This window comes from Oncorhynchus mykiss, chromosome 14 (assembly GCF_057628025.1).
Source record: "Oncorhynchus mykiss isolate SJ-2025 chromosome 14, ASM5762802v1, whole genome shotgun sequence".
NCBI lineage: Eukaryota > Metazoa > Chordata > Actinopteri > Salmoniformes > Salmonidae > Oncorhynchus > Oncorhynchus mykiss.
In genome coordinates, this window is record NC_143035.1 from 37,948,389 (window position 1) to 37,973,475 (window position 25,087).

The following is a 25,087-nucleotide window of genomic DNA, read 5'->3' on the forward strand; positions in this document are numbered from 1 at the left end:
ATATGTGCTGTATGTCTCAACACATTAGGTTGTGTAATATCATTGGTAACTATGGGGTGAGGACGAGGAAGACGGTGTTATGAAATAAATCAGGGACAATTGGTATCTTAACCGTTTATTAGATTTATTTTGCAGAATGAAACACAATTGATCGAAATAGTATTCAAAACTCCCATCTCCATCAAATAAAAGAGGACATTTTCAGCTTTCGTTCTCTGTTATTAACATTGCAGATATGTGTTTACCTATAAAAGGTGCAACAACAAAAAAATAATGCAGCGTGACTGTTTATTCATGATAGTCATATATTTTCTTTAGTATAACCAAAACACCAGAGACTTACATTAAGTGAGGGAGAGGGAGAGAGAGAGGGAGAGAGGGAGAGAGAGGGAGAGAGAGGGAGAGAGAGAGAGAGAGAGAGAGAGAGAGAGAGAGAGAGAGAGAGAGAGAGAGAGAGAGATCCATCTGAATGTAATACAATGTCTTCGTTAAAAACACAATTTGCTTCTGTTATTCTGTTTCTTTACATTACATCTCTTGATTGTACAAGAATAAAACATTTTTAAAAATACCAATGGATTCTTCGGCATCAGCTGTACTATTTTTACCATTTTTCACCACTTTGTCATTTGAGTAGAATTCTAATTTAAGGTGTTGAAGGGAACATGGACAAATAGTAGTGATCAAATAAAATTTAAAAAAATACAAATTAAATTAAAAAGGACATTCTCTCTCTCAAAGATTAACAACAGCTGTTAATAGAGTTTATAGAGTACATACACATTGCTTTTATTGTCAATTATGGTCTCTAATAGCATTGTCACTCTTGATAGAATGTTATACAGGGCCCTGCTCTATGTTGAGTAAATATGCTTCTGCAACGATTATATATCCAAAGCTTCAAAACAAATGTAAATCATTTCATACATAAAAAAACGAAAAGTAGTTGTTGTCTGTGTATATAAACATACTTTTCTTCAAAATAACAATTGAATCTAAACTATGTTTGTGCAATAGACCCCGTCTGGATACAAAAATACCACAGCTAATCTTAACTAAATGCATTTTTAAAAGAATTCAATGCAACACTTGGACTAAACATGTGAGGCACTATTGGTATGAATTTGGTGAGATGGTAATAAGTTCAATAAATTTTGACTATGTACAAAAGACAATACTTAATAATACAATACAGATTCATCTTATTTACAGTTAAATTGAAGTCTGAACAATGTCATCTACCCCATATGTAATAAGTAAAATGTGTGGAGAAAGCCCGAAGGGAATAACACACACGTAATGTTACATTGAGATGAGATGTGAACTCATCTGTCAAGTTTAAAAACTTGAGCAGATAGGGGTGTTGTGTACATGGAACAGACAATTGGGTTGTAGTTTATAATTATCCTCACAATTCATCATTTCTTTGGTGACACAGACAACTCGAGTTTTGGGAAACGGAAACCACCTCTAGACCCACTGTCGCTGCTAGAGGATGAAGAGATTCTAGACTTTTTGGAGGGGAGAGATACACCACTTGCCTCAACTCTCTCTTCACTATCTTCACCCAGTCGCACTTCATATGAGCCCTTTGACTTTGAGCCAAAACCAGCAAAGGTGCCAAACTTTAACTTCTTTCCTTTCACCTTGGCCCTCCCAACATCTACAGAGATGTCGCCACCCTCAGCACTTAAGTGACTTGAAGGGGAAGACACAGCCAGATCTCCCTCGTCACTCGCCACAGAGGAAGACCGATGCCTTGATTTCTTAAAAAGATCCAGTGAGGCTGACTTGCTCTTAGGGGACACACTATGCCCAGATCCTCCCTCTACAGACAACTTGCCACTTACTAACTCCCCATGACTTAAACTCAACTCTTTGGAGCCCTTAACGCCGCCACCGGCTCCCAGTTCTGCGTCCGGCCCCTGAAAGCTAAGATCCACTGCACTACCTCCCTTTGCTTTTGACTTGCCAAAACCGAACCTTGGCATCTTGACCTTTCCTTTCTCACCACTGTGCAGCTCCAGGCTCGGAGAACTACCACTAACCGAAGGAGCCTGCACATCAATCTTTCCACCCCGCACTGTTGCCCCTGCCCCTGCTCTTGATCCTGCATCAACATCTTCTCCCATCTCTGGCCCATGGTACTTTGGAACATTGATTTTGGGGAATGATACGTGTCCCTCTGGGAAATGTAGTCCACTGTATCCTGAAACATTTGAGTCAACATCTACTCTTCCTCCCCCTCCTCCAATATCTATCTTAGGACCTTTTAAATCTCCTGAAAGGCTTGCCTCTCCTTTCAGATTTTTCCTGTTCACATTTACATCAACATCAGGTACATTTATTTGGGGCCCTTTGATTTTCATCCCTGGAAATTTTATGTTAGACTTAGTTTTTACATCTGGAACTTGCACGTTTAGATCTGGTGCCTCAATATTGGCTTGTAGACTCCCAGATGACAAGCCACCAGACAGAGAGCCATCACCTTTAACTTTGGGAGATTTTACATCAAATTCCACATCGGGGAAATGAAGTTTTCCAAAGAAAGGTTTCTTTACTTTTGCTCCTTTCAGGTGAAGCTCAGGAGAGTCAACATTTAAATCTACACCTGATGTTTCAAGGTCAATATCTACATCAGGTTTCTTTGCTTTCCCTTTGATTTTGGGTAGTTTGAATTTACCTTTCTTTCCTTTGACATGAATGTCAACATCAGGGGCTTCTACACTACTGTCGACCTCTGGCAAATTAACATCTAATTTGGGGCTCTTGCCTCCCATATGGATCTTTGGTGCTTTGAATTTAGGTCCTTTGATATTTGCATCCCCTATGTTAAGGTCAACCTCAGGTGCCTTCACATCCATCTTTCCGTGAGAAATATTCAGTTCAGGCCCTTCAACTTCAGGTGACCTAATACCAAATGTGGGACCTTTGAACTTAGGAAACTTAACATCTGGTTTGTCAAAACTGAAACTGGGACTTCCCATATCAAGGGATCCACCGGACAACTTAGCATCAGGGCCTTTGAGGTTGAGATCTGGACGTGAAATGTCAATATTCGGTCCCTTGAGGTCAATATCAGCTTTAGGTAGGTTGCAATCAATATCTGGACCCTCAAGTTTAGGGCCTTTGAATCCAAATGAGGGCATCTTCATCTTTGGCATCTTAAATCCTCCTGAACCTTCAATGTCAACATCTGGACCTTCAATGTCTACTTTGGGTGCTTTGAGATTTCCTGACATATCCAGATCTCCCTTCATCGTTGGACCTTTCAGGTTGAAGTCCATGTCAGGCATTGAGATGTTTGGTCCTGATATTGATGGCATCTTGAATTTCGGCCCTTTGATTTTACCATCTGGACCTTCAATGTCAAGTTCTGGACCTTTAATGTCAATTTTGGGAGCCTTGATGTCAATGTCAGCTTTAGGTAGGTTGACATCAATATCTGGACCCTCAAGTTTGGGACCTTTGAATCCAAACGAAGGCATCTTCATCTTTGGCATCTTAAATCCTCCTGAACCTTCAATGTCAACATCTGGACCTTCAATGTCTACTTTGGGTGCTTTGAGGTTTCCTGACATATCCAGATCTCCCTTCATCTTTGGACCTTTCAGGTTGAAGTCCATGTCAGGCATTGAGATGTTTGGTCCAGATATTGATGGCATCTTGAATTTCGGCCCTTTGATTTTACCATCTGGACCTTCAATGTCTAGGTTTGGACCTTTGATGTCTCCTTCGATCTTGGGGACTGAAACATTCACATCTCCTTTCACCTTTGGACCTTTCAGGTTGAAGTCCACATCAGGCATAGAGATCTTTGGTCCAGATATTGATGGCATCTTGAATTTCGACCCTTTGATTTTACCATCTGGACCTGCAATGTCAATTTCTGGACCTTCAATGTCAATGTCGCCTTTAGGTAGATTGACATCAAAATCTCCCTCAACTTTGGGTCCTTTGAATCCAAATGAGGGCATCTTCATCTTTGGCATTTTAAATCCTCCTGAACCTTCAATGTCAACATCTGGACCTTCAATGTCTACTTTGGGTGCGTTGAGGTTTCCTGACATATCCAGATCTCCCTTCATCTTTGGACCTTTCAGGTTGAAGTCCATGTCAGGCATTGAGATGTTTGGTCCTGATATTGATGGCATCTTGAATTTTGGCCCTTTGATTTTACCATCTGGACCTTCAATGTCAAGTTCTGGACCTTTAATGTCAATTTTGGGAGCCTTGATGTCAATGTCAGCTTTAGGTAGGTTGACATCAATATCTGGACCCTCAAGTTTGGGACCTTTGAATCCAAACGAAGGCATCTTCATCTTTGGCATCTTAAATCCTCCTGAACCTTCAATGTCAACATCTGGACCTTCAATGTCTACTTTGGGTGCTTTGAGGTTTCCTGACATATCCAGATCTCCCTTCATCTTTGGACCTTTCAGGTTGAAGTCCATGTCAGGCATTGAGATGTTTGGTCCAGATATTGATGGCATCTTGAATTTCGACCCTTTGATTTTACCATCTGGACCTTCAATGTCTAGGTTTGGACCTTTGAGGTCTCCTTCGATCTTGGGGACTGAAACATTCACATCTCCTTTCACCTTTGGACCTTTCAGGTTGAAGTCCACATCAGGCATAGAGATCTTTGGTCCAGATATTGATGGCATCTTGAATTTTGACCCTTTGATTTTACCATCTGGACCTGCAATGTCAATTTCTGGACCTTCAACGTCAATGTCGCCTTTAGGTAGATTGACATCAAAATCTCCCTCAACTTTGGGTCCTTTGAATCCAAATGAGGGCATCTTCATCTTTGGCATCTTAAATCCTCCTGAACCTTCAATGTCAACATCTGGACCTTCAATGTCTACTTTGGGTGCTTTGAGGTTTCCTGACATATCCAGATCTCCCTTCATCTTTGGACCTTTCAGGTTGAAGTCCATGTCAGGCATTGAGATGTTTGGTCCTGATATTGATGGCATCTTGAATTTCGGCCCTTTGATTTTACCATCTGGACCTTCAATGTCAAGTTCTGGACCTTTAATGTCAATTTTGGGAGCCTTGATGTCAATGTCAGCTTTAGGTAGGTTGACATCAATATCTGGACCCTCAAGTTTGGGACCTTTGAATCCAAACGAAGGCATCTTCATCTTTGGCATCTTAAATCCTCCTGAACCTTCAATGTCAACATCTGGACCTTCAATGTCTACTTTGGGTGCTTTGAGGTTTCCTGACATATCCAGATCTCCCTTCATCTTTGGACCTTTCAGGTTGAAGTCCATGTCAGGCATTGAGATGTTTGGTCCAGATATTGATGGCATCTTGAATTTCGACCCTTTGATTTTACCATCTGGACCTTCAATGTCTAGGTTTGGACCTTTGATGTCTCCTTCGATCTTGGGGACTGAAACATTCACATCTCCTTTCACCTTTGGACCTTTCAGGTTGAAGTCCACATCAGGCATAGAGATCTTTGGTCCAGATATTGATGGCATCTTGAATTTTGACCCTTTGATTTTACCATCTGGACCTGCAATGTCAATTTCTGGACCTTCAATGTCAATGTCGCCTTTAGGTAGATTGACATCAAAATCTCCCTCAACTTTGGGTCCTTTGAATCCAAATGAGGGCATCTTCATCTTTGGCATCTTAAATCCTCCTGAACCTTCAATGTCAACATCTGGACCTTCAATGTCTACTTTGGGTGCTTTGAGGTTTCCTGACATATCCAGATCTCCCTTCATCTTTGGACCTTTCAGGTTGAAGTCCATGTCAGGCATTGAGATGTTTGGTCCTGATATTGATGGCATCTTGAATTTCGGCCCTTTGATTTTACCATCTGGACCTTCAATGTCAAGTTCTGGACCTTTAATGTCAATTTTGGGAGCCTTGATGTCAATGTCAGCTTTAGGTAGGTTGACATCAATATCTGGACCCTCAAGTTTGGGACCTTTGAATCCAAACGAAGGCATCTTCATCTTTGGCATCTTAAATCCTCCTGAACCTTCAATGTCAACATCTGGACCTTCAATGTCTACTTTGGGTGCTTTGAGGTTTCCTGACATATCCAGATCTCCCTTCATCTTTGGACCTTTCAGGTTGAAGTCCATGTCAGGCATTGAGATGTTTGGTCCAGATATTGATGGCATCTTGAATTTCGACCCTTTGATTTTACCATCTGGACCTTCAATGTCTAGGTTTGGACCTTTGATGTCTCCTTCGATCTTGGGGACTGAAACATTCACATCTCCTTTCACCTTTGGACCTTTCAGGTTGAAGTCCACATCAGGCATAGAGATCTTTGGTCCAGATATTGATGGCATCTTGAATTTCGACCCTTTGATTTTACCATCTGGACCTGCAATGTCAATTTCTGGACCTTCAATGTCAATGTCGCCTTTAGGTAGATTGACATCAAAATCTCCCTCAACTTTGGGTCCTTTGAATCCAAATGAGGGCATCTTCATCTTTGGCATCTTAAATCCTCCTGAACCTTCAATGTCAACATCTGGACCTTCAATGTCTACTTTGGGTGCTTTGAGGTTTCCTGACATATCCAGATCTCCCTTCATCTTTGGACCTTTCAGGTTGAAGTCCATGTCAGGCATTGAGATGTTTGGTCCTGATATTGATGGCATCTTGAATTTCGGCCCTTTGATTTTACCATCTGGACCTTCAATGTCAAGTTCTGGACCTTTAATGTCAATTTTGGGAGCCTTGATGTCAATGTCAGCTTTAGGTAGGTTGACATCAATATCTGGACCCTCAAGTTTGGGACCTTTGAATCCAAACGAAGGCATCTTCATCTTTGGCATCTTAAATCCTCCTGAACCTTCAATGTCAACATCTGGACCTTCAATGTCTACTTTGGGTGCTTTGAGGTTTCCTGACATATCCAGATCTCCCTTCATCTTTGGACCTTTCAGGTTGAAGTCCATGTCAGGCATTGAGATGTTTGGTCCAGATATTGATGGCATCTTGAATTTCGACCCTTTGATTTTACCATCTGGACCTTCAATGTCTAGGTTTGGACATTTGATGTCTCCTTCGATCTTGGGGACTGAAACATTCACATCTCCTTTCACCTTTGGACCTTTCAGGTTGAAGTCCACATCAGGCATAGAGATCTTTGGTCCAGATATTGATGGCATCTTGAATTTCGACCCTTTGATTTTACCATCTGGACCTGCAATGTCAATTTCTGAACCTTCAATGTCAATGTCGCCTTTAGGTAGATTGACATCAAAATCTCCCTCAACTTTGGGTCCTTTGAATCCAAATGAGGGCATCTTCATCTTTGGCATCTTAAATCCTCCTGAACCTTCAATGTCAACATCTGGACCTTCAATGTCTACTTTGGGTGCTTTGAGGTTTCCTGACATATCCAGATCTCCCTTCATCTTTGGACCTTTCAGGTTGAAGTCCATGTCAGGCATTGAGATGTTTGGTCCTGATATTGATGGCATCTTGAATTTTGGCCCTTTGATTTTACCATCTGGACCTGCAATGTCAATTTCTGGACCTTCAATGTCAATGTCGCCTTTAGGTAGATTGACATCAAAATCTCCCTCAACTTTGGGTCCTTTGAATCCAAACGAAGGCATCTTCATCTTTGGCATCTTAAATCCTCCTGAACCTTCAATGTCAACATCTGGACCTTCAATGTCTACTTTGGGTGCTTTGAGGTTTCCTGACATATCCAGATCTCCCTTCATCTTTGGACCTTTCAGGTTGAAGTCCATGTCAGGCATTGAGATGTTTGGTCCAGATATTGATGGCATCTTGAATTTCGATCCTTTGATTTTCCCATCTGGACCTTCAATGTCTAGGTTTGGACCTTTGATCTCTCCTTCGATCTTGGGGACTGAAACATTCACATCTCCTTTCACCTTTGGACCTTTCAGGTTGAAGTCCACATCAGGCATAGAGATCTTTGGTCCAGAGATTGATGGCATCTTGAATTTCGTCCCTTTGATTTTACCATCTGGACCTGCAATGTCAATTTCTGGACCTTCAATATCAATGTCGCCTTTAGGTAGATTGACATCAAAATCTCCCTCAACTTTGGGTCCTTTGAATCCAAATGAGGGCATCTTCATCTTTGGCATCTTAAATCCTCCTGAACCTTCAATGTCAACATCTGGACCTTCAATGTCTACTTTGGGTGCTTTCAGGTTTCCTGACATATCCAGATCTCCCTTCATCTTTGGACCTTTCAGGTTGAAGTCCATGTCAGGCATTGAGATGTTTGGTCCAGATATTGATGGCATCTTGAATTTCGGCCCTTTGATTTTACCATCTGGACCTTCAATGTCAAGTTCTGGACCTTTAATGTCAATTTTGGGAGCCTTGATGTCAATGTCAGCTTTAGGTAGGTTGACATCAATATCTGGACCCTCAAGTTTGGGACCTTTGAATCCAAACGAAGGCATCTTCATCTTTGGCATCTTGAATCCTCCTGAACCTTCAATGTCAACATCTGGACCTTCAATGTCTACTTTGGGTGCTTTGAGGTTTCCTGACATATCCAGATCTCCCTTCATCTTTGGACCTTTCAGGTTGAAGTCCATGTCAGGCATTGAGATGTTTGGTCCAGATATTGATGGCATCTTGAATTTCGGCCCTTTGATTTTACCATCTGGACCTTCAATGTCAATTTCTGGACCTTCAATGTCAATGTCGCCTTTAGGTAGATTGACATCAAAATCTCCCTCAAGTTTGGGTCCTTTGAATCCAAATGAGGGCATCTTCATCTTTGGCATCTTAAATCCTCCTGAACCTTCAATGTCAACATCTGGACCTTCAATGTCTACTTTGGGTGCTTTGAGGTTTCCTGACATATCCAGATCTCCCTTCATCTTTGGACCTTTCAGGTTGAAGTCCATGTCAGGCATTGAGATGTTTGGTCCAGATATTGATGGCATCTTGAATTTTGGCCCTTTGATTTTACCATCTGGACCTTCAATGTCAAGTTCTGGACCTTTGATGTCTCCTTCGATCTTGGGGACTGAAACATTCACATCTCCTTTCACCTTTGGACCTTTCAGGTTGAAGTCCACATCAGGCATAGAGATCTTTGGTCCAGATATTGATGGCATCTTGAATTTCGACCCTTTGATTTTACCATCTGGACCTGCAATGTCAATTTCTGAACCTTCAATGTCAATGTCGCCTTTAGGTAGATTGACATCAAAATCTCCCTCAACTTTGGGTCCTTTGAATCCAAATGAGGGCATCTTCATCTTTGGCATCTTAAATCCTCCTGAACCTTCAATGTCAACATCTGGACCTTCAATGTCTACTTTGGGTGCTTTGAGGTTTCCTGACATATCCAGATCTCCCTTCATCTTTGGACCTTTCAGGTTGAAGTCCATGTCAGGCATTGAGATGTTTGGTCCTGATATTGATGGCATCTTGAATTTTGGCCCTTTGATTTTACCATCTGGACCTTCAATGTCAATTTCTGGACCTTCAATGTCAATGTCGCCTTTAGGTAGATTGACATCAAAATCTCCCTCAACTTTGGGTCCTTTGATTCCAAATGAGGGCATCTTCATCTTTGGCATCTTAAATCCCGAACCTTCAATGTCAACATCTGGACCCTCAATGTCTACTTTGGGTGCTTTGAGGTCTCCTGACACATCATAATCTCCCTTTACCTTTGGACCTTTCAGGTTGAAGTCCATGTCAGGCATTGAGATGTTTGGTCCTGATATGGATGGCATCTTGAATTTTGGCCCTTTGATTTTACCATCTGGACCTTCAATGTCTACGTTTGGACCTTTGATGTCTCCTTCGATCTTGGGAACTGGTATATTGATATCTCCTTTCATTTTTGGACCTTTTAAGTTGAAGTCCACATCAGGCATGGAGACCTTTGGTCCTGATATTGATGGCATCTTGTTTTTTGGTCCCTTGATTTTGACATCAGGACTTTCAATGTCAATATGAGGACCTTTAATATCGACATTGGGTCCTTTGAAGTCAATGTCAGCTTTAGGAAGATTAACATCTACATCTGGCATCTCTACCTTCGGACTTTTGAATCCAAATTTAGGCATTTTGAATTTGGATCCTTTGACTTTAGGGCTGGTAGCCCCAATATCAAGGTCAAGGTCTGGAAGACTACCTTTCGGTGTTTTGATATTGATATCTGCTTTCGCTAGCTTTACATCAACCTCAGGAGACTTGACTTTGGGCCCTTTGAATCCAAACTTTGGCATTTTGAACTTAGACTTCTTTGGTGCAATGTCTGGACTCTCTACTGAGATATCCAATCCATCAAATTCAGCTTTGGGTGTACTCATTTCTCCCTCAACTCCCCCTTTGAACTTTGGCCCTTTAAGACTGAAATCAACATCAGGCATTGACATTTTGGGGCCAGACATAGACGGCATCTTCATCTTTGGCATTTTAATTCCTCCTGAACCTTCAATGTCAACATCGGGTCCTTCCATGTCTGCTTTGGGTGCTTTGAGGTCGCCTTTCATCTTTGGCAAAGACACATCCACCTCTCCCTTCACCTTCGGCCCTTTTAGGTTGAAGTCTACATCGGGCATTGAGATCTTTGGTCCTGATATTGATGGACCTTTAATGTCAACTTTGGGAGCCTTGATGTCAATGTCAGCTTTTGGTAGGTTGACATCAATATCTGGACCCTCCAAATTAGATCCTTTGATTCCAAATGACGGAATCTTCATCTTTGGCATCTTAAATCCTCCTGAACCTTCAATGTCAACATCTGGTCCTGCGATGTCTACTTTAGGTGCTTTGAGGTCTCCTGACAAATCAAAATCTCCTTTCATCTTTGGACCTTTCAGGTTGAAGTCCACATCGGGCATTGAGATCTTTGGTACTGATATTGATGGACCTTTAATGTCAACTTTGGGAGCATTGATGTCAATGTCAGCTTTTGGTAGGTTGACATCAATATCTGGACCCTCCAATTTAGATCCTTTGATTCCAAATGAGGGAATTTTCATCTTTGGCATCTTAAATCCTCCTGATCCTTCAAAGTCAACATCAGGACCTTCAATGTCTACTTTCGGTGATTTGATGTCTCCTTTTATCTTTGGCACTGACACATCTACATCTCCCTTCAGCTTGGGACCTTTCAGATTGAAGTCCACATCGGGCATTGAGACCTTTGGGCCTGACATTGATGGCATCGTGAATTTTGGACCCTTGATTTTCCCATCAGGGCCTTCGAAGTCAAGTTCTGGACCTTTGATGTTAACATTAGGTCCCTTGATGTCAATGTCACCTTTAGGTAGTTTGACATCAACATCTCCCTCAACTTTGGGTCCTTTGATTCCAAATGAGGGCATCTTCACCTTTGGCATTTTAAATCCTCCTGATCCTTCAATGTCAACATCTGGACAATCAATGTCTACTTTGGGTGCTTTGAGGTCTCCTGACATACCCAAATCCCCCTTCACCTTTGGGCCTTTCAGATTGAAGTCCACATCGGGCATTGAGATCTTTGGTCCTGATATTGATGGCCCTTTAATGTCAACTTTGGGAGCTTTGATGTCAATGTCAGCTTTTGGTAGGTTGACATCAATATCTGGACCCTCCAATTTAGATCCTTTGATTCCAAATGAGGGCATCTTCATCTTTGGCATCTTAAATCCTCCTGAACCTTCAATGTCAACATCTGGACCTTCAATGTCTACTTTGGGTGCTTTCAAGTCTCCTGACATACCCAAATCCCCCTTCACCTTTGGGCCTTTCAGATTGAAGTCCACATCGGGCATTGAGATCTTTGGTCCTGATATTGATGGACCTTTAATGTCAACTTTGGGAGCCTTGATGTCTCCTTCTAGCTTTGGCACTGACACATCTACATCTCCCTTCACCTTTGGACCTTTCAGATTGATGTCCATATCAGGCATTGAGACCTTTGGGCCTGAGATTGATGGCATCGTGAATTTTGGACCCTTGATTTTCCCATCAGGGCCTTCGAAGTCAAGTTCTGGACCTTTGATGTTAACATTAGGTCCCTTGATGTCAATGTCACCTTTAGGTAGTTTGACATCAACATCTCCCTCAACTTTGGGTCCTTTGATTCCAAATGAGGGCATCTTCACCTTTGGCATTTTAAATCCTCCTGATCCTTCAATGTCAACATCTGGACAATCAATGTCTACTTTGGGTGCTTTGAGGTCTCCTGACATACCCAAATCTCCCTTCACCTTTGGGCCTTTCAGGTTGAAGTCCACATCGGGCATTGAGATCTTTGGTCCTGATATTGATGGACTTTTAATGTCAACTTTGGGAGCCTTGATGTCAATGTCAGCTTTTGGTAGGTTGACATCAATATCTGGACCCTCCAATTTAGATCCTTTGATTCCAAATGAGGGCATCTTCATCTTTGGCATCTTAAATCCTCCTGAACCTTCAATGTCAACATCTGGACCTTCTATGTCTACTTTGGGTGCTTTGAGGTCTCCTGACATACCCAAATCCCCCTTCACCTTTGGGCCTTTCAGGTTGAAGTCCACATTGGGCATTGAGATCTTTGGTCCTGATATTGATGGCCCTTTAATGTCAACTTTGGGAGCCTTGATGTCTCCTTCTAGCTTTGGCACTGACACATCTACATCTCCCTTCACCTTTGGACCTTTCAGATTGAAGTCCACATCGGGCATTGAGATCTTTGGTCCTGATATTGATGGACCTTTAATGTCAACTTTGGGAGCTTTGATGTCAATGTCAGCTTTTGGTAGGTTGACATCAATATCTGGACCCTCCAATTTAGATCCTTTGATTCCAAATGAGGGCATCTTCATCTTTGGCATTTTAAATCCTCCTGAACCTCCAACGTCAACATCTGGACCTTCAATGTCTAATTTGGGTGCTTTGAAGTCTCCTGACATACCCAAATCTCCCTTCACCTTTGGGCCTTTCAGATTGAAGTCCACATCGGGCATTGAGATCTTTGGTCCTGATATTGATGGCCCTTTAATGTCAACTTTGGGAGCCTTGATGTCTCCTTCTAGCTTTGGCACTGACACATCTACATCTCCCTTCACCTTTGGACCTTTCAGATTGATGTCCATATCAGGCATTGAGACCTTTGGGCCTGACATTGATGGCATCGTGAATTTTGGACCCTTGATTTTCCCATCAGGGCCTTCGAAGTCAAGTTCTGGACCTTTGATGTTAACATTAGGTCCCTTGATGTCAATGTCGCCTTTAGGTAGTTTGACATCAACATCTCCCTCAACTTTGGGTCCTTTGATTCCAAATGAGGGTATTTTCATCTTCGGCAACTTAAATCCTCCTGAACCTTCAATGTCAACATCTGGACCTTCTATGTCTACTTTGGGTGCTTTGAGGTCTCCTGACATACCCAAATCTCCCTTCACCTTTGGGCCTTTCAGATTGAAGTCCACATCGGGCATTGAGATCTTTGGTCCTGATATTGATGGCCCTTTAACATCAACTTTGGGAGCCTTGATGTCAATGTCAGCTTTTGGTAGGTTGACGTCAATATCTGGACCCTCCAATTTAGATCCTTTGATTCCAAATGAGGGCATCTTCATCTTTGGCATCTTAAATCCTCCTGAACCTTCAATGTCAACATCTGGACCTTCAATGTCTACTTTGGGTGCTTTCAAGTCTCCTGACATACCCAAATCTCCCTTCACCTTTGGGCCTTTCAGGTTGAAGTCCACATCGGGCATTGAGATCTTTGGTCCTGATATTGATGGACCTTTAATGTCAACTTTGGGATCTTTGATGTCAATGTCAGCTTTTGGTAGGTTGACATCAATATCTGGACCCTCCAATTTAGATCCTTTGATTCCAAATGAGGGCATCTTCATCTTTGGCATTTTAAATCCTCCTGAACCTCCAACGTCAACATCTGGACCTTCAATGTCTAATTTGGGTGCTTTGAAGTCTCCTGACATATCCAGATCTCCCTTCATCTTTGGACCTTTCAGATTGATGTCCATATCAGGCATTGAGACCTTTGGGCCTGACATTGATGGCATCGTGAATTTTGGACCCTTGATTTTCCCATCAGGGCCTTCGAAGTCAAGTTCTGGACCTTTGATGTTAACATTAGGTCCCTTGATGTCAATGTCACCTTTAGGTAGTTTGACATCAACATCTCCCTCAACTTTGGGTCCTTTGATCCCAAATGAGGGCATCTTCACCTTTGGCATCTTAAATCCTCCTGAACCTTCAATGTCAACATCTGGACCTTCTATGCCTACCTTGGGTGCTTTGAGGTCTCCTGACATACCCAAATCCCCCTTCACCTTTGGGCCTTTCAGGTTGAAGTCCACATCGGGCATTGAGATCTTTGGTCCTGATATTGATGGACCTTTAATGTCAACTTTGGGAGCTTTGATGTCAATGTCAGCTTTTGGTAGGTTGACATCAATATCTGGACCCTCCAATTTAGATCCTTTGATTCCAAATGAGGGCATCTTCATCTTTGGCATCTTAAATCCTCCTGAACCTTCAATGTCAACATCTGGACCTTCAATGTCTACTTTGGGTGCTTTCAAGTCTCCTGACATACCCAAATCTCCCTTCACCTTTGGGCCTTTCAGGTTGAAGTCCACATCGGGCATTGAGATCTTTGGTCCTGATATTGATGGACCTTTAATGTCAACTTTGGGAGCCTTGATGTCTCCTTCTAGCTTTGGCACTGACACATCTACATCTCCCTTCACCTTTGGACCTTTCAGATTGCAGTCCACATCGGGCATTGAGACCTTTGGTCCTGATATTGATGGCCCTTTAATGTCAACTTTGGGAGCCTTGATGTCAATGTCAGCTTTTGGTAGGTTGACATCAATATCTGGACCCTCCAATTTAGATCCTTTTATTCCAAATGAGGGCATCTTCATCTTTGGCATCTTAAATCCTCCTGAACCTTCAATGTCAACATCTGGACCTTCTATGCCTACCTTGGGTGCTTTGAGGTCTCCTGACATACCCAAATCCCCCTTCACCTTTGGGCCTTTCAGGTTGAAGTCCACATCGGGCATTGAGATCTTTGGGCCTGAGATTGATGGCATCGTGAATTTTGGACCCTTGATTTTCCCATCAGGGCCTTCGAAGTCAAGTTCTGGACCTTTGATGTTAACATTAGGTCCCTTGATGTCAATGTCACCTTTAGGTAGTTTGACATCAACATCTCCCTCAACTTTGGGTCCTTTGATTCCAAATGAGGGTATTTTCATCTTCGGCAACTTAAATCCTCCTGAACCTTCAATGTCAACATCTGGACCTTCTATGTCTACTTTGGGTGCTTTGAGGTCTCCTGACATACCCAAATCCCCCTTCACCTTTGGGCCTTTCAGGTTGAAGTCTACATCGGGCATTGAGATCTTTGGTCCTGATATTGATGGACCTTTAATGTCAACTTTGGGAGCTTTGATGTCAATGTCAGCTTTTGGTAGGTTGACGTCAATATCTGGACCCTCCAATTTAGATCCTTTGATTCCAAATGAGGGCATCTTCATCTTTGGCATCTTAAATCCTCCTGAACCTTCAATGTCAACATCTGGACCTTCTATGTCTACTTTGGGTGCTTTGAGGTCTCCTGACATACCCAAATCCCCCTTCACCTTTGGGCCTTTCAGGTTGAAGTCCACATCGGGCATTGAGATCTTTGGTCCTGATATTGATGGACCTTTAATGTCAACTTTGGGAGCCTTGATGTCTCCTTCTAGCTTTGGCACTGACACATCTACATCTCCCTTCACCTTTGGACCTTTCAGATTGCAGTCCACATCGGGCATTGAGATCTTTGGTCCTGATATTGATGGACCTTTAATGTCAACTTTGGGAGCTTTGATGTCAATGTCAGCTTTTGGTAGGTTGACATCAATATCTGGACCCTCCAATTTAGATCCTTTTATTCCAAATGAGGGCATCTTCATCTTTGGCATCTTAAATCCTCCTGAACCTTCAATGTCAACATCTGGACCTTCTATGTCTACTTTGGGTGCTTTGAGGTCTCCTGACATACCCAAATCCCCCTTCACCTTTGGGCCTTTCAGATTGATGTCCATATCAGGCATTGAGACCTTTGGGCCTGACATTGATGGCATCGTGAATTTTGGACCCTTGATTTTCCCATCAGGGCCTTCGAAGTCAAGTTCTGGACCTTTGATGTTAACATTAGGTCCCTTGATGTCAATGTCACCTTTAGGTAGGTTGACATCAATATCTGGACCCTCAAGTTTAGGGCCTTTGATTCCAAATGAGGGCATCTTCACCTTTGGCATTTTAAATCCTCCTGAACCTTCAATGTCAACATCTGGCACTTCAATATCTACTTTGGGAGCTCTGATGTCAATGTCAGTTTTTGGTAGGTTGACATCGATACCAGGACCCTCAAGTCCGGCTCCTCTGACTCCAAATGATGGTATCTTTTCTTTGGGTATCTTGAATCCGCCTTCTGGACCTTCTATATCAACACGTGAACCTATCGTCTTTCCTCCTTTCATATTCATAGATGCGCCTGATAAATCTACATCTACCCCAGGTACCGAAACATCTACACTACCCTTGACCTTCGGTAGTTTAACATCTCCATCGCTGTCTGCACCTCCAGTGTTCAGTCCAAATGATGGCATTTTGATGCCACCTTTGAGTTTGCTTTCCATTGTTGTTTCTTTTACAGACATTTTCACTGAGCCAGACTCCTTCATGCCTGTATTGATGTCAAGTGTTGGCACTCTTATGTCTGTTGATATCTTGCCCCCATTCAAGCCTGTATCAATGCCTGGCATGTTGGGTAAGGAAACCCCACCCTGGTTGCCTCTGGAGAGACCTACGCTCCCAGAACCTCTCACCTGTTGATCACTAATAGTTATTCCAGGTACTGAACCTCCGACCCTACCCTGCCAGTCTGCACTGCCTCTACCAGGCAAATGAACGTCTACTCCTCTCACCTCCCCTTTACCCATTGATATGGAGCTGGAGGAAATATTTGTTGTTCTTCCAGGTGCCGTGACATTGACTGATCCTGCCTGGTAGTCAGCTGAGTCACCTGAAACCTGAAAGCCCCCCTGCTCCCCCTGCTCACCCCCTCTATAGAGGCCAAACTCCCGCTGACCCTTCGCCCCAGGCATCCCAAAGCTAGATCCTTTGAATCTGATCCCTGCTGCTCCACCATCTCCCCCCTCTATCTGCCTTGTAACAGTGGTGGTCTTCACCCCTCCAGTGCTCCAGTGCTTCTCAGAAGAGCTAGTTACATCCGGCCCAGTGAAGGAAACACCATCACCTCCTAGTTCAAAATCACCCCCCTCCAATCCACCTCCTACACCTGAAGAGCTTCCGCTTCCGTGTAAAACTCGGATTTGAGACGAGCTGCCCCCTCCTGACTGCTCGTACCGTTGCCCTTTGAACTCTGGGCTGGTTAGATCAAGCTGCTCGTCCACGCCCTCTGGCATGTCCACAGTGTAGGTAGTGATGCGACGGGTGATGGTAGTGATCGTGCTGCCGTCGGTGCTGGTGCTGCTGTGGCGCTCCGTACGGACGTCCACGCCCTCCGCCAGATCCTCAGACTTCAGCCGGGGCTTAATCTTCTTGGAATATATTCTCTTGTATTCTTCATCATCCCCACTCTGTTCTCATCAAAAGAAGGTGAAATCAGTAATTCATGAATTTGTTATATTTAGGTAATAATACGTTGCTGTACGTTATGAACCTTCTATATGTAATTTAGTCTATTTGAGAAGACGTATTGATTATTTGAGACAAGTCTGAATTCAAGAAGTCTGTGTTTACCAAGGATGAGGTCAATTCCATTTCAATTCCGGTGAATTCAGAAAGTTAACCTAATTCTAATTACAAATCTAAATGTTCCTTATTTTAAAACCATTGAAGATAATTTAAATTCCAGTGTACTTCCTGAATTGACTGGAAGTTAAATAGAATTGACCCCAACCCTAGTGTTCACGTAAAAGCCATTGAAAAGTTTATTAAAATCCTGTAAAATCCCAATCTTTGCCGCACCATCACACAAGTAAATACACTTAACATTGCTTGCACAGTAAACATAGCTACATACCAGAATAATGTCTTGGCTGGAGCCTCCAACCCTTCCTCTCCCTTCATACGTCAGAGTGCCCATTGGGGATCGGCAGGGTGACAGAGTGCCCATGGGGGAGCGGCATGGTGACTTGTCCTTGTTCTGTAGTTTCAGTCCAACCTTGTGTTTGTTTAGGGTCTTGAGGAGCTCCGTCGTCTCCTTGGAACTCATGTTGTCAAAATAGATGGTGGCACCCACAATTTGATCACCTTTAAGGGGACGACACAAGAGAACATTGATACCATGTTAAAATCCGTCAGTCAAAAATCCACTTTGAAAAAAGAAAGGTAGATCAATCAAACCTTACTGTATATCAACTTACACAAATTATAAGATATCGGGAGATTCAATAACAGCAGAAAACAATTAAGTCAATGTATTATAGAAAATGAATACTGTACATAAGGGCAATTCTAACACCGTTACATACCCTCGTGTACTCTTCCAGTGCGTCCAGCAGGCGACTCCATTTTCACCTCTTTGACATAGATCTCTCCTTCGCCTGACTGCTCAAGGGTCATTCCCTGTTTTTCTGGACCCGACCAGTCAGAGAAGAGCACCTCCCTGGTTTCCTCCTCCTCAGCCATCCTTTAAAAATTAATAATAGATTTAATTTACATAGAGCTTTTCAATACAAGAATAATCTCAGACACTTTCAAGACCAACAACATTAATAGTTAGTTCAAGGGTGGATCTTTACATAGAGAGAGAGAGAGAGAGAGAGGAGAAACCACAAGAATTATAAAATGCAAACAAAGACTATAGTATTTCTTAAGGTGATTTCTAAGTAGGTGAAATACCTTTGTTTTTTCTTGTCCTCTGTCTATGCTCTGGTGTCGTTTGTTTCTGCCTTGGTTTTCCTGAAAAACAAAACATGACATAACATGAGCACTGTTGACTCGTGAACATGCTTTCTCATATCATCAGCAAACCATTCACATCTGTAAAATGAAAACCCTGTAAAAATGTGTACCAAACTTAATGCACCTGACGTATTTGCATGTGTATTTGTTTTTACGAAAACCATGTTCTACCTGTCACTCATTGCATAGTTACAACAAGCTGTTGTTATGTCCAAGATACATGCAACTTCCAAGATACATGCAATGTCCAATATACATGCAATGTCCAAGATACATGCAATGTCCAAGATACATGCAATGTCCAAGATACATGCCACTTCCAAGATATATGCAATGTCCAAGATACATGCAATGTCCAAGATACATGCCACTTCCAAGATATATGCAATGTCCAAGATACATGCCACTTCCAAGATATATGCAATGTCCAAGATACATGCCACTTCCAAGATATATGCAATGTCCTAGATACATGCAATGTCCAAGATACATGCAATGTCCAAGATACATGCCACTTCCAAGATATATGCAATGTCCAAGATACATGCCACTTCCAAGATACATGCAATGTCCAAGATACATGCAATGTCCAAGATACATGCCACTTCCAAGATATATGCAATGTCCAAGATACATGCAAACGACCAAGATATATGCAATGTCCAAGATATATGCAATGTCCTAGATATATGCAATGTCCAAGATACATGCAACTTCCAAGATATATGCAATGTCCTAGATATATGCAATGTCCTAGATATATGCAATGTCCTAGATAGCAATGTCCTAGATATATGCAATGTCCAAGATACATGCAATGTCCAAGATATATGCAATGTCCTAGATATATGCAATGTCCAAGATACATGCAATATCCAAGATACATGCAACTACCAAGATATATGCAATGTCCTAGATATATGCAATGTCCTAGATACATGCAATGTCCAAGATACATGCAACTACCAAGATATATGCAATGTCCTAGATATATGCAATGTCCAAGATACATGCAACTACCAAGATATATGCAATGTCCAAGATTCATGCAATGTCCTAGATATATGCAATGTCCAAGATATATGCAACTACCAAGATATATGCAATGTCCTAGATATATGCAATGTCCTAGATATATGCAATGTCCTAGATATATGCAATGTCCAAGATACATGCAATGTCCAAGATACATGCAACTACCAAGATATATGCAATGTCCTAGATATATGCAATGTCCTAGATATATGCAATGTCCTAGATATATGCAATGTCCTAGATATATGCAATGTCCAAGATACATGCAACTACCAAGATATATGCAATGTCCAAGATACATGCAATGTCCTAGATATATGCAATGTCCAAGATACATGCAACTACCAAGATACATGCAACTTCCAAGATATATAAAGGTTGCAAGTTCAAATCCCTGAGCTGACAAGGTACAAATCTGTTGTTCTGCTCCTGAACAAGGCAGTTAACCCACTGTTCCTAGGCTGTCACTGAAATAAGAATTAGTTCTTAGTTAAATGTGTAGGTTCAAAAAGGTTTTAAAAAAATGCAATGGCCAAGATATATGCAATGTCCAATAGATGGTGCTAAAAAACCCTTGATAGGTGAGTAGTATTGTCTTGTCCTATAAAACCAGCCAACTCTCAGGTCCCCTCCCTTTCTCCTGTGCGGTGTGGAAATTTGGTTGGAGTTGGACTGAGACCACACCCTGCCCTGAGGAAAGCTGCCTGATCCTGCAGTCTACACCTCCAATGTCAATACTGAGAACAATGTAGCTGTAGCTGCCATTCTTTAGACATGCACATATACACACACAAATAAATATACATACTTTTTATTTTTATTTTATTGAACTTGTTTTGTACACATCAGGCTGTATAGAAATAGCTCAGTCAAGGTTAAGAACAAACTGTAATTTCCCATGTTTGTTGTAGCGCCCTGGTGTGACTGCTGACAAGACTATTTTCTGTCAACTATTTGTTGTGAAATAGACCTCCACATTTGTAACTATCGTCAATTCGCTTCGCTGGGGTGTTCAAGGTTGTGAAAGCACATAAATAATACTGGATGTATAACTTACAGATAGGGATTAGTGGGTTCCACCCTTTGATTTCACAGGTTTAGGGAAGGCCCATTTTTTTTGTAAATGAACTGTGATGGCTAAACCCTGTGATGCAACAGACAAAATTATGCTGCATATCCAACCTGGTCTCATAGCCTACACGTAACATAGAAAACGTAAATCCGGGACACTCAAATTAGCATGATATTTGGTATGGTGACATAAGACAGATGGTTACTGAAGGCAAATGTGAAAAGAGGATGGTTGGTTTGAGTGGATGAGTAGGCAAACGTCTAGCAACCCAAAGGTTGCGTCTTCGAATCTCATCACAGACAATTTTTGCTTATTAGAAACTTTTTAACTACTCACTACATTTTAGTGACTTTGCAACTACTTAGCATGTTAGCTAACCCTAACCTTAACCCTTTAGACCTAACCCCTAGTGCTAACGTTAGCCAGCTAGCTAACATTGACCACAACAAATTGGAATTCGTAACATATCATACGTTTCGCAAATTTGTCAAATGTTGTACTTTTAGCAAATTTGTAACATATTGCACAAATTGCAATTAGTAACATATTGTACAAATGCAATTCATAACATTTCATACAAATTACAATTCGTAACATATCATAAGAAATGGATAATGGACATCCACAAATGAATACATACCATACGAAACGTAACATATCATACAAAATGGAGTCTCTTGGATTTCCGTACGGAATAATAGGAAATGCTCTGAGATATAAAGCACTTTGACAGGGAGGAACGATCAAAAGTGCGCCGCAAAATACAACACAGCAAGAAAGTGGTTTGTTTACATCATATACTTGCCAGGGTGAGTGCCTGTCCCGTCCAACACACACATTGGGGACAGATAACCCATTGTTTCGTTAATGTCAACTCCTCCAACATCCCACCCCTGTAATTACATAAGCCATGTCTATGCTGTATCAACCTCCACCTACGCAGACAGCGGAGGCCTATGTTACACCATGCTTTAGATTCTGACTGACAATTACGTCCGTTTTCAAAGGGACCCTAATTCATCAAGAAGACTGTGTAGGGTGCATCCCAAATGTTACCTACATAGTGCACTATTTTTGACCAAGACCCAGGGTGCCATTTGACTGTGAAGATAAATGATCCAGTGTTCAATGTTCATTCCTGACCTTTATGGAAAGAACGTTCAGATGAATACTGTACAGAAAAACATATTTCTTCAAAAGTTTGCTGACTGATTGTTCTGTACCATGTATATATATATATATATATATATATATACCATCCTCTAAGTGAGCATTTCACTGTTCGTCTACGTTTGCGAAGCATGTGACAAATAACATGTGATTTTATAGAAACATGGAAACAGACAAGACAGTAGATACAGTATGAACAATATTTACACCAAAGAAGATGATGTCTCTTGTCTTGCAATGAAAATCTTAGGCTCTCTCTCTCTCTCTCTCTCTCTCTCTCTCTCTCTCTCTCTCTCTCTCTCTCTCTCTCTCTCTCTCTCTCTCTCTCTCTCTCTCTCTCTCTCTCTCTCTCTCTCTCTCTCTCTCTCTCTCTCTCTCTCTCTCTCTCTCTCTCTCTCTCTCTCTCTCTCTCTCTCTCTCTCTAGAATGCACATGCTTTCGAAATGACATATACTGTAATGTAAGTAATTCTAGATATGAATCAGATCATAGCTATGAGATTCTATTCATATACTGCTGGTACATTCAAACCCAACAACAAGCACAGCCAGTCCAGCTAAAGGGAGTGACTTTAACAAGGCAACTATGCAGACCTACTGAATCTGCAATGTCAAAGGATGCATCCCAAATGACACTTTTTTCCCTACATAGTGCAATACTTTTGACCATGGCCCATCAAAAGTAGTGCACAACATAGGGAATAGGGTGTTATTCATCAAAGACGGCTTGATCTAATTAACTCATGAAGATCAAATTCCACTCAGGTCAACTGACACTGCTAGCTAGTAATACACTGACACTGCTAGCTAGTAATACACTGACACTGCTAGCTAGTAATACACTGACACTGCTAGCTAGTAATACACTGACACTGCTAGCTAGTAATACACTGACACTGCTAGCTAGTAATACACTGACACTGCTAGCTAGTAATACACTGACACTGCTAGCTAGTAATACACTGACACTGCTAGCTAGTAATACACTGACACTGCTAGCTAGTAATACACTGACACTGCTAGCTAGTAATACACTGACACTGCTAGCTAGTAATACAATCTAAAACGAATCCGTATTACCATGACCAAAATGTATTCTAAGTAAATCAAAAACAGTGAGAGAGAGAGAGTGTGTGTGTGTGTGTGTGTGTGTGTGTGTGCGCGCATGTTTTTATCAAAGTCAACACGCCATGTTAGAGATCGAACGCGCACACACCACACGTGACACACCTCTGAGCCCTCCAAAATTGCATTCATCGGAGGAATTAGAAATCATCAAAAGAGCCACACAAAAAAAAACATAACGTCCCATTTCATGATTTTTCTCTACTACACTGGGATCTGTTGGTCATCTGACTGTTTCCCCATTTCAGAGCTTATCTGCGTCTGCAATAGAGACATTCAAGGATTTGAGAGACCCAGGAGACTGAAACGATTTGTCATGGGTCCTCTTATCATCAAAAAGGTTCTACAGCTGCACCATCGAGAGCATCCTGACTGGTTGCATCACCGCCTTGTATGGCAACTGCTCGGCCTCCGACCACAAGGCACTACAAAGGGTAGTGCGTACAGCCCAGTACATCACTGGGGCCACGCTTCCTGCCATCCAGGACCTCTGTTTATTATCTATCTATAGTCCCTTTACCTCTACCTACATGTACATATTACCTCAGTTACCTCGACTAACCGGTGCCCCCTGCACATTGACTCTGTACTGGTACCTCCTGTATATAGCCTCGTTACTGTTGTGTATTTTCCTGTTCCCGCTTCCCTCCCTCTTTTGGAACATGGCTTCATGATCTAGAGAAGTATTTGGGCAGTCCTTGTTCTCACAGTTTTGACATATTCCTGGCAAGGTGTACTGGGAGGGGCAGAGAGAGAATGTGAGGGAGGGATGGGTGGGGGAGAGAGAAACATGAAGAGGAAGAGAGAGAGAGAGAGAGAGAGAGAGGGAGAGAGGGAGAGAGAGAGAGAGAGAGAGAGAGAGAGAGAGAGAGAGAGAGAGAGAGAGAGGGAGAGAGGGAGAGAGGGAGAGAGTGAGAGAGAGAGAGAGAGAGAGGGAGAGAGAGAGAGAGAGAGAGAGAGAGAGGGAGGAGATGGGGAGGGAGGGAGGGGTGAGAGAGAGGAAAGAACACAGGGAGGGAAGGAGGGGAGGAGAGGGTGAGAGAGTGGAGAGAACAAATGGATGGGAGGGGTGAGAGCAGGGGGGTGAGAGAGAGGGAGAACATGGGAGGAGGGCCTAACTGTTCCAGGGCCAGTTCCTGTGGAATGTCAGCCTAGAAGTAAACTTGTCATCATGCCAGGGACCTTAAAACCACAGACAGCTGCTTTACAACCTCTGTAGAAAACAGAGAGAGGAGAACTGTTTAAATGTTCCAGTTATTTGTTAGTGAATTTCATTTAATATTTCCAGTCTTTCTGTCCATTAACTACACAATGTTATGTTTCTCCCAACTTGCTTTCACTTAGACAATCTCCTCACACTAGAGATCAAATCAAATTGTATTGGTTACATACACATGTTTAGCAGATGTTATTGTGGGTGTAGAAAAATGCTTGTAAAGACTGGAAATGAGACAGGGAAGGACAATATAGGAAAGGAGACAAGGAAGGACAATATACGAAAGGAGACAAGGAAGGGCAATATAGGAAAGGAGACAGGGAAGAACACTAGGAAAGGAGACAGGGAAGAACACTATAGGAAAGGAGACAGGGAAGAACACTATAGGAAAGGAGACAGGGAAGGACACTATAGGAAAGGAGACAGGGAAGAACACTATAGGAAAGAAGACAAGGAAGGACTCTATAGGAAAGGAGACAGGGAAGAACAATATAGGAAAGGAATGAAATATGAGCAGGAAGAGGAAACAACTGTTAAGTACCG

General features: G+C 42.2%; 1 protein-coding gene and 1 long non-coding RNA gene across 8 annotated transcripts in view; one reads left to right on the plus strand and one right to left on the minus strand.

Moving 5' to 3' along the window:
• Positions 1-25,087, plus strand: part of LOC149978360 (uncharacterized) — a 441,331-nt gene that overhangs the window by 57,561 nt on the left and 358,683 nt on the right. The window lies entirely within an intron of this gene.
• LOC110489227 (neuroblast differentiation-associated protein AHNAK) overlaps positions 100-25,087 on the minus strand; it is a 44,194-nt gene continuing 19,206 nt past the window's right edge. For 3 of the 6 annotated variants that reach the window (XM_090198897.1, XM_090198899.1, XM_090198900.1), the window contains 4 exons: positions 18,865-18,924; positions 18,495-18,652; positions 18,044-18,273; positions 100-17,597 (listed from right to left, as the gene is read on the minus strand). In XM_090198897.1, the coding sequence (XP_090055023.1) occupies positions 1,419-17,597; positions 18,044-18,273; positions 18,495-18,651 (16,566 nt within the window). In that variant the 5' untranslated portion in view covers position 18,652; positions 18,865-18,924 and the 3' untranslated portion in view covers positions 100-1,418. The remainder of the gene's footprint in view (positions 17,598-18,043; positions 18,274-18,494; positions 18,653-18,864; positions 18,925-25,087) is intronic. The other 3 variants (XM_090198901.1, XM_090198903.1, XM_090198902.1) reach the window with 3 other exon arrangements.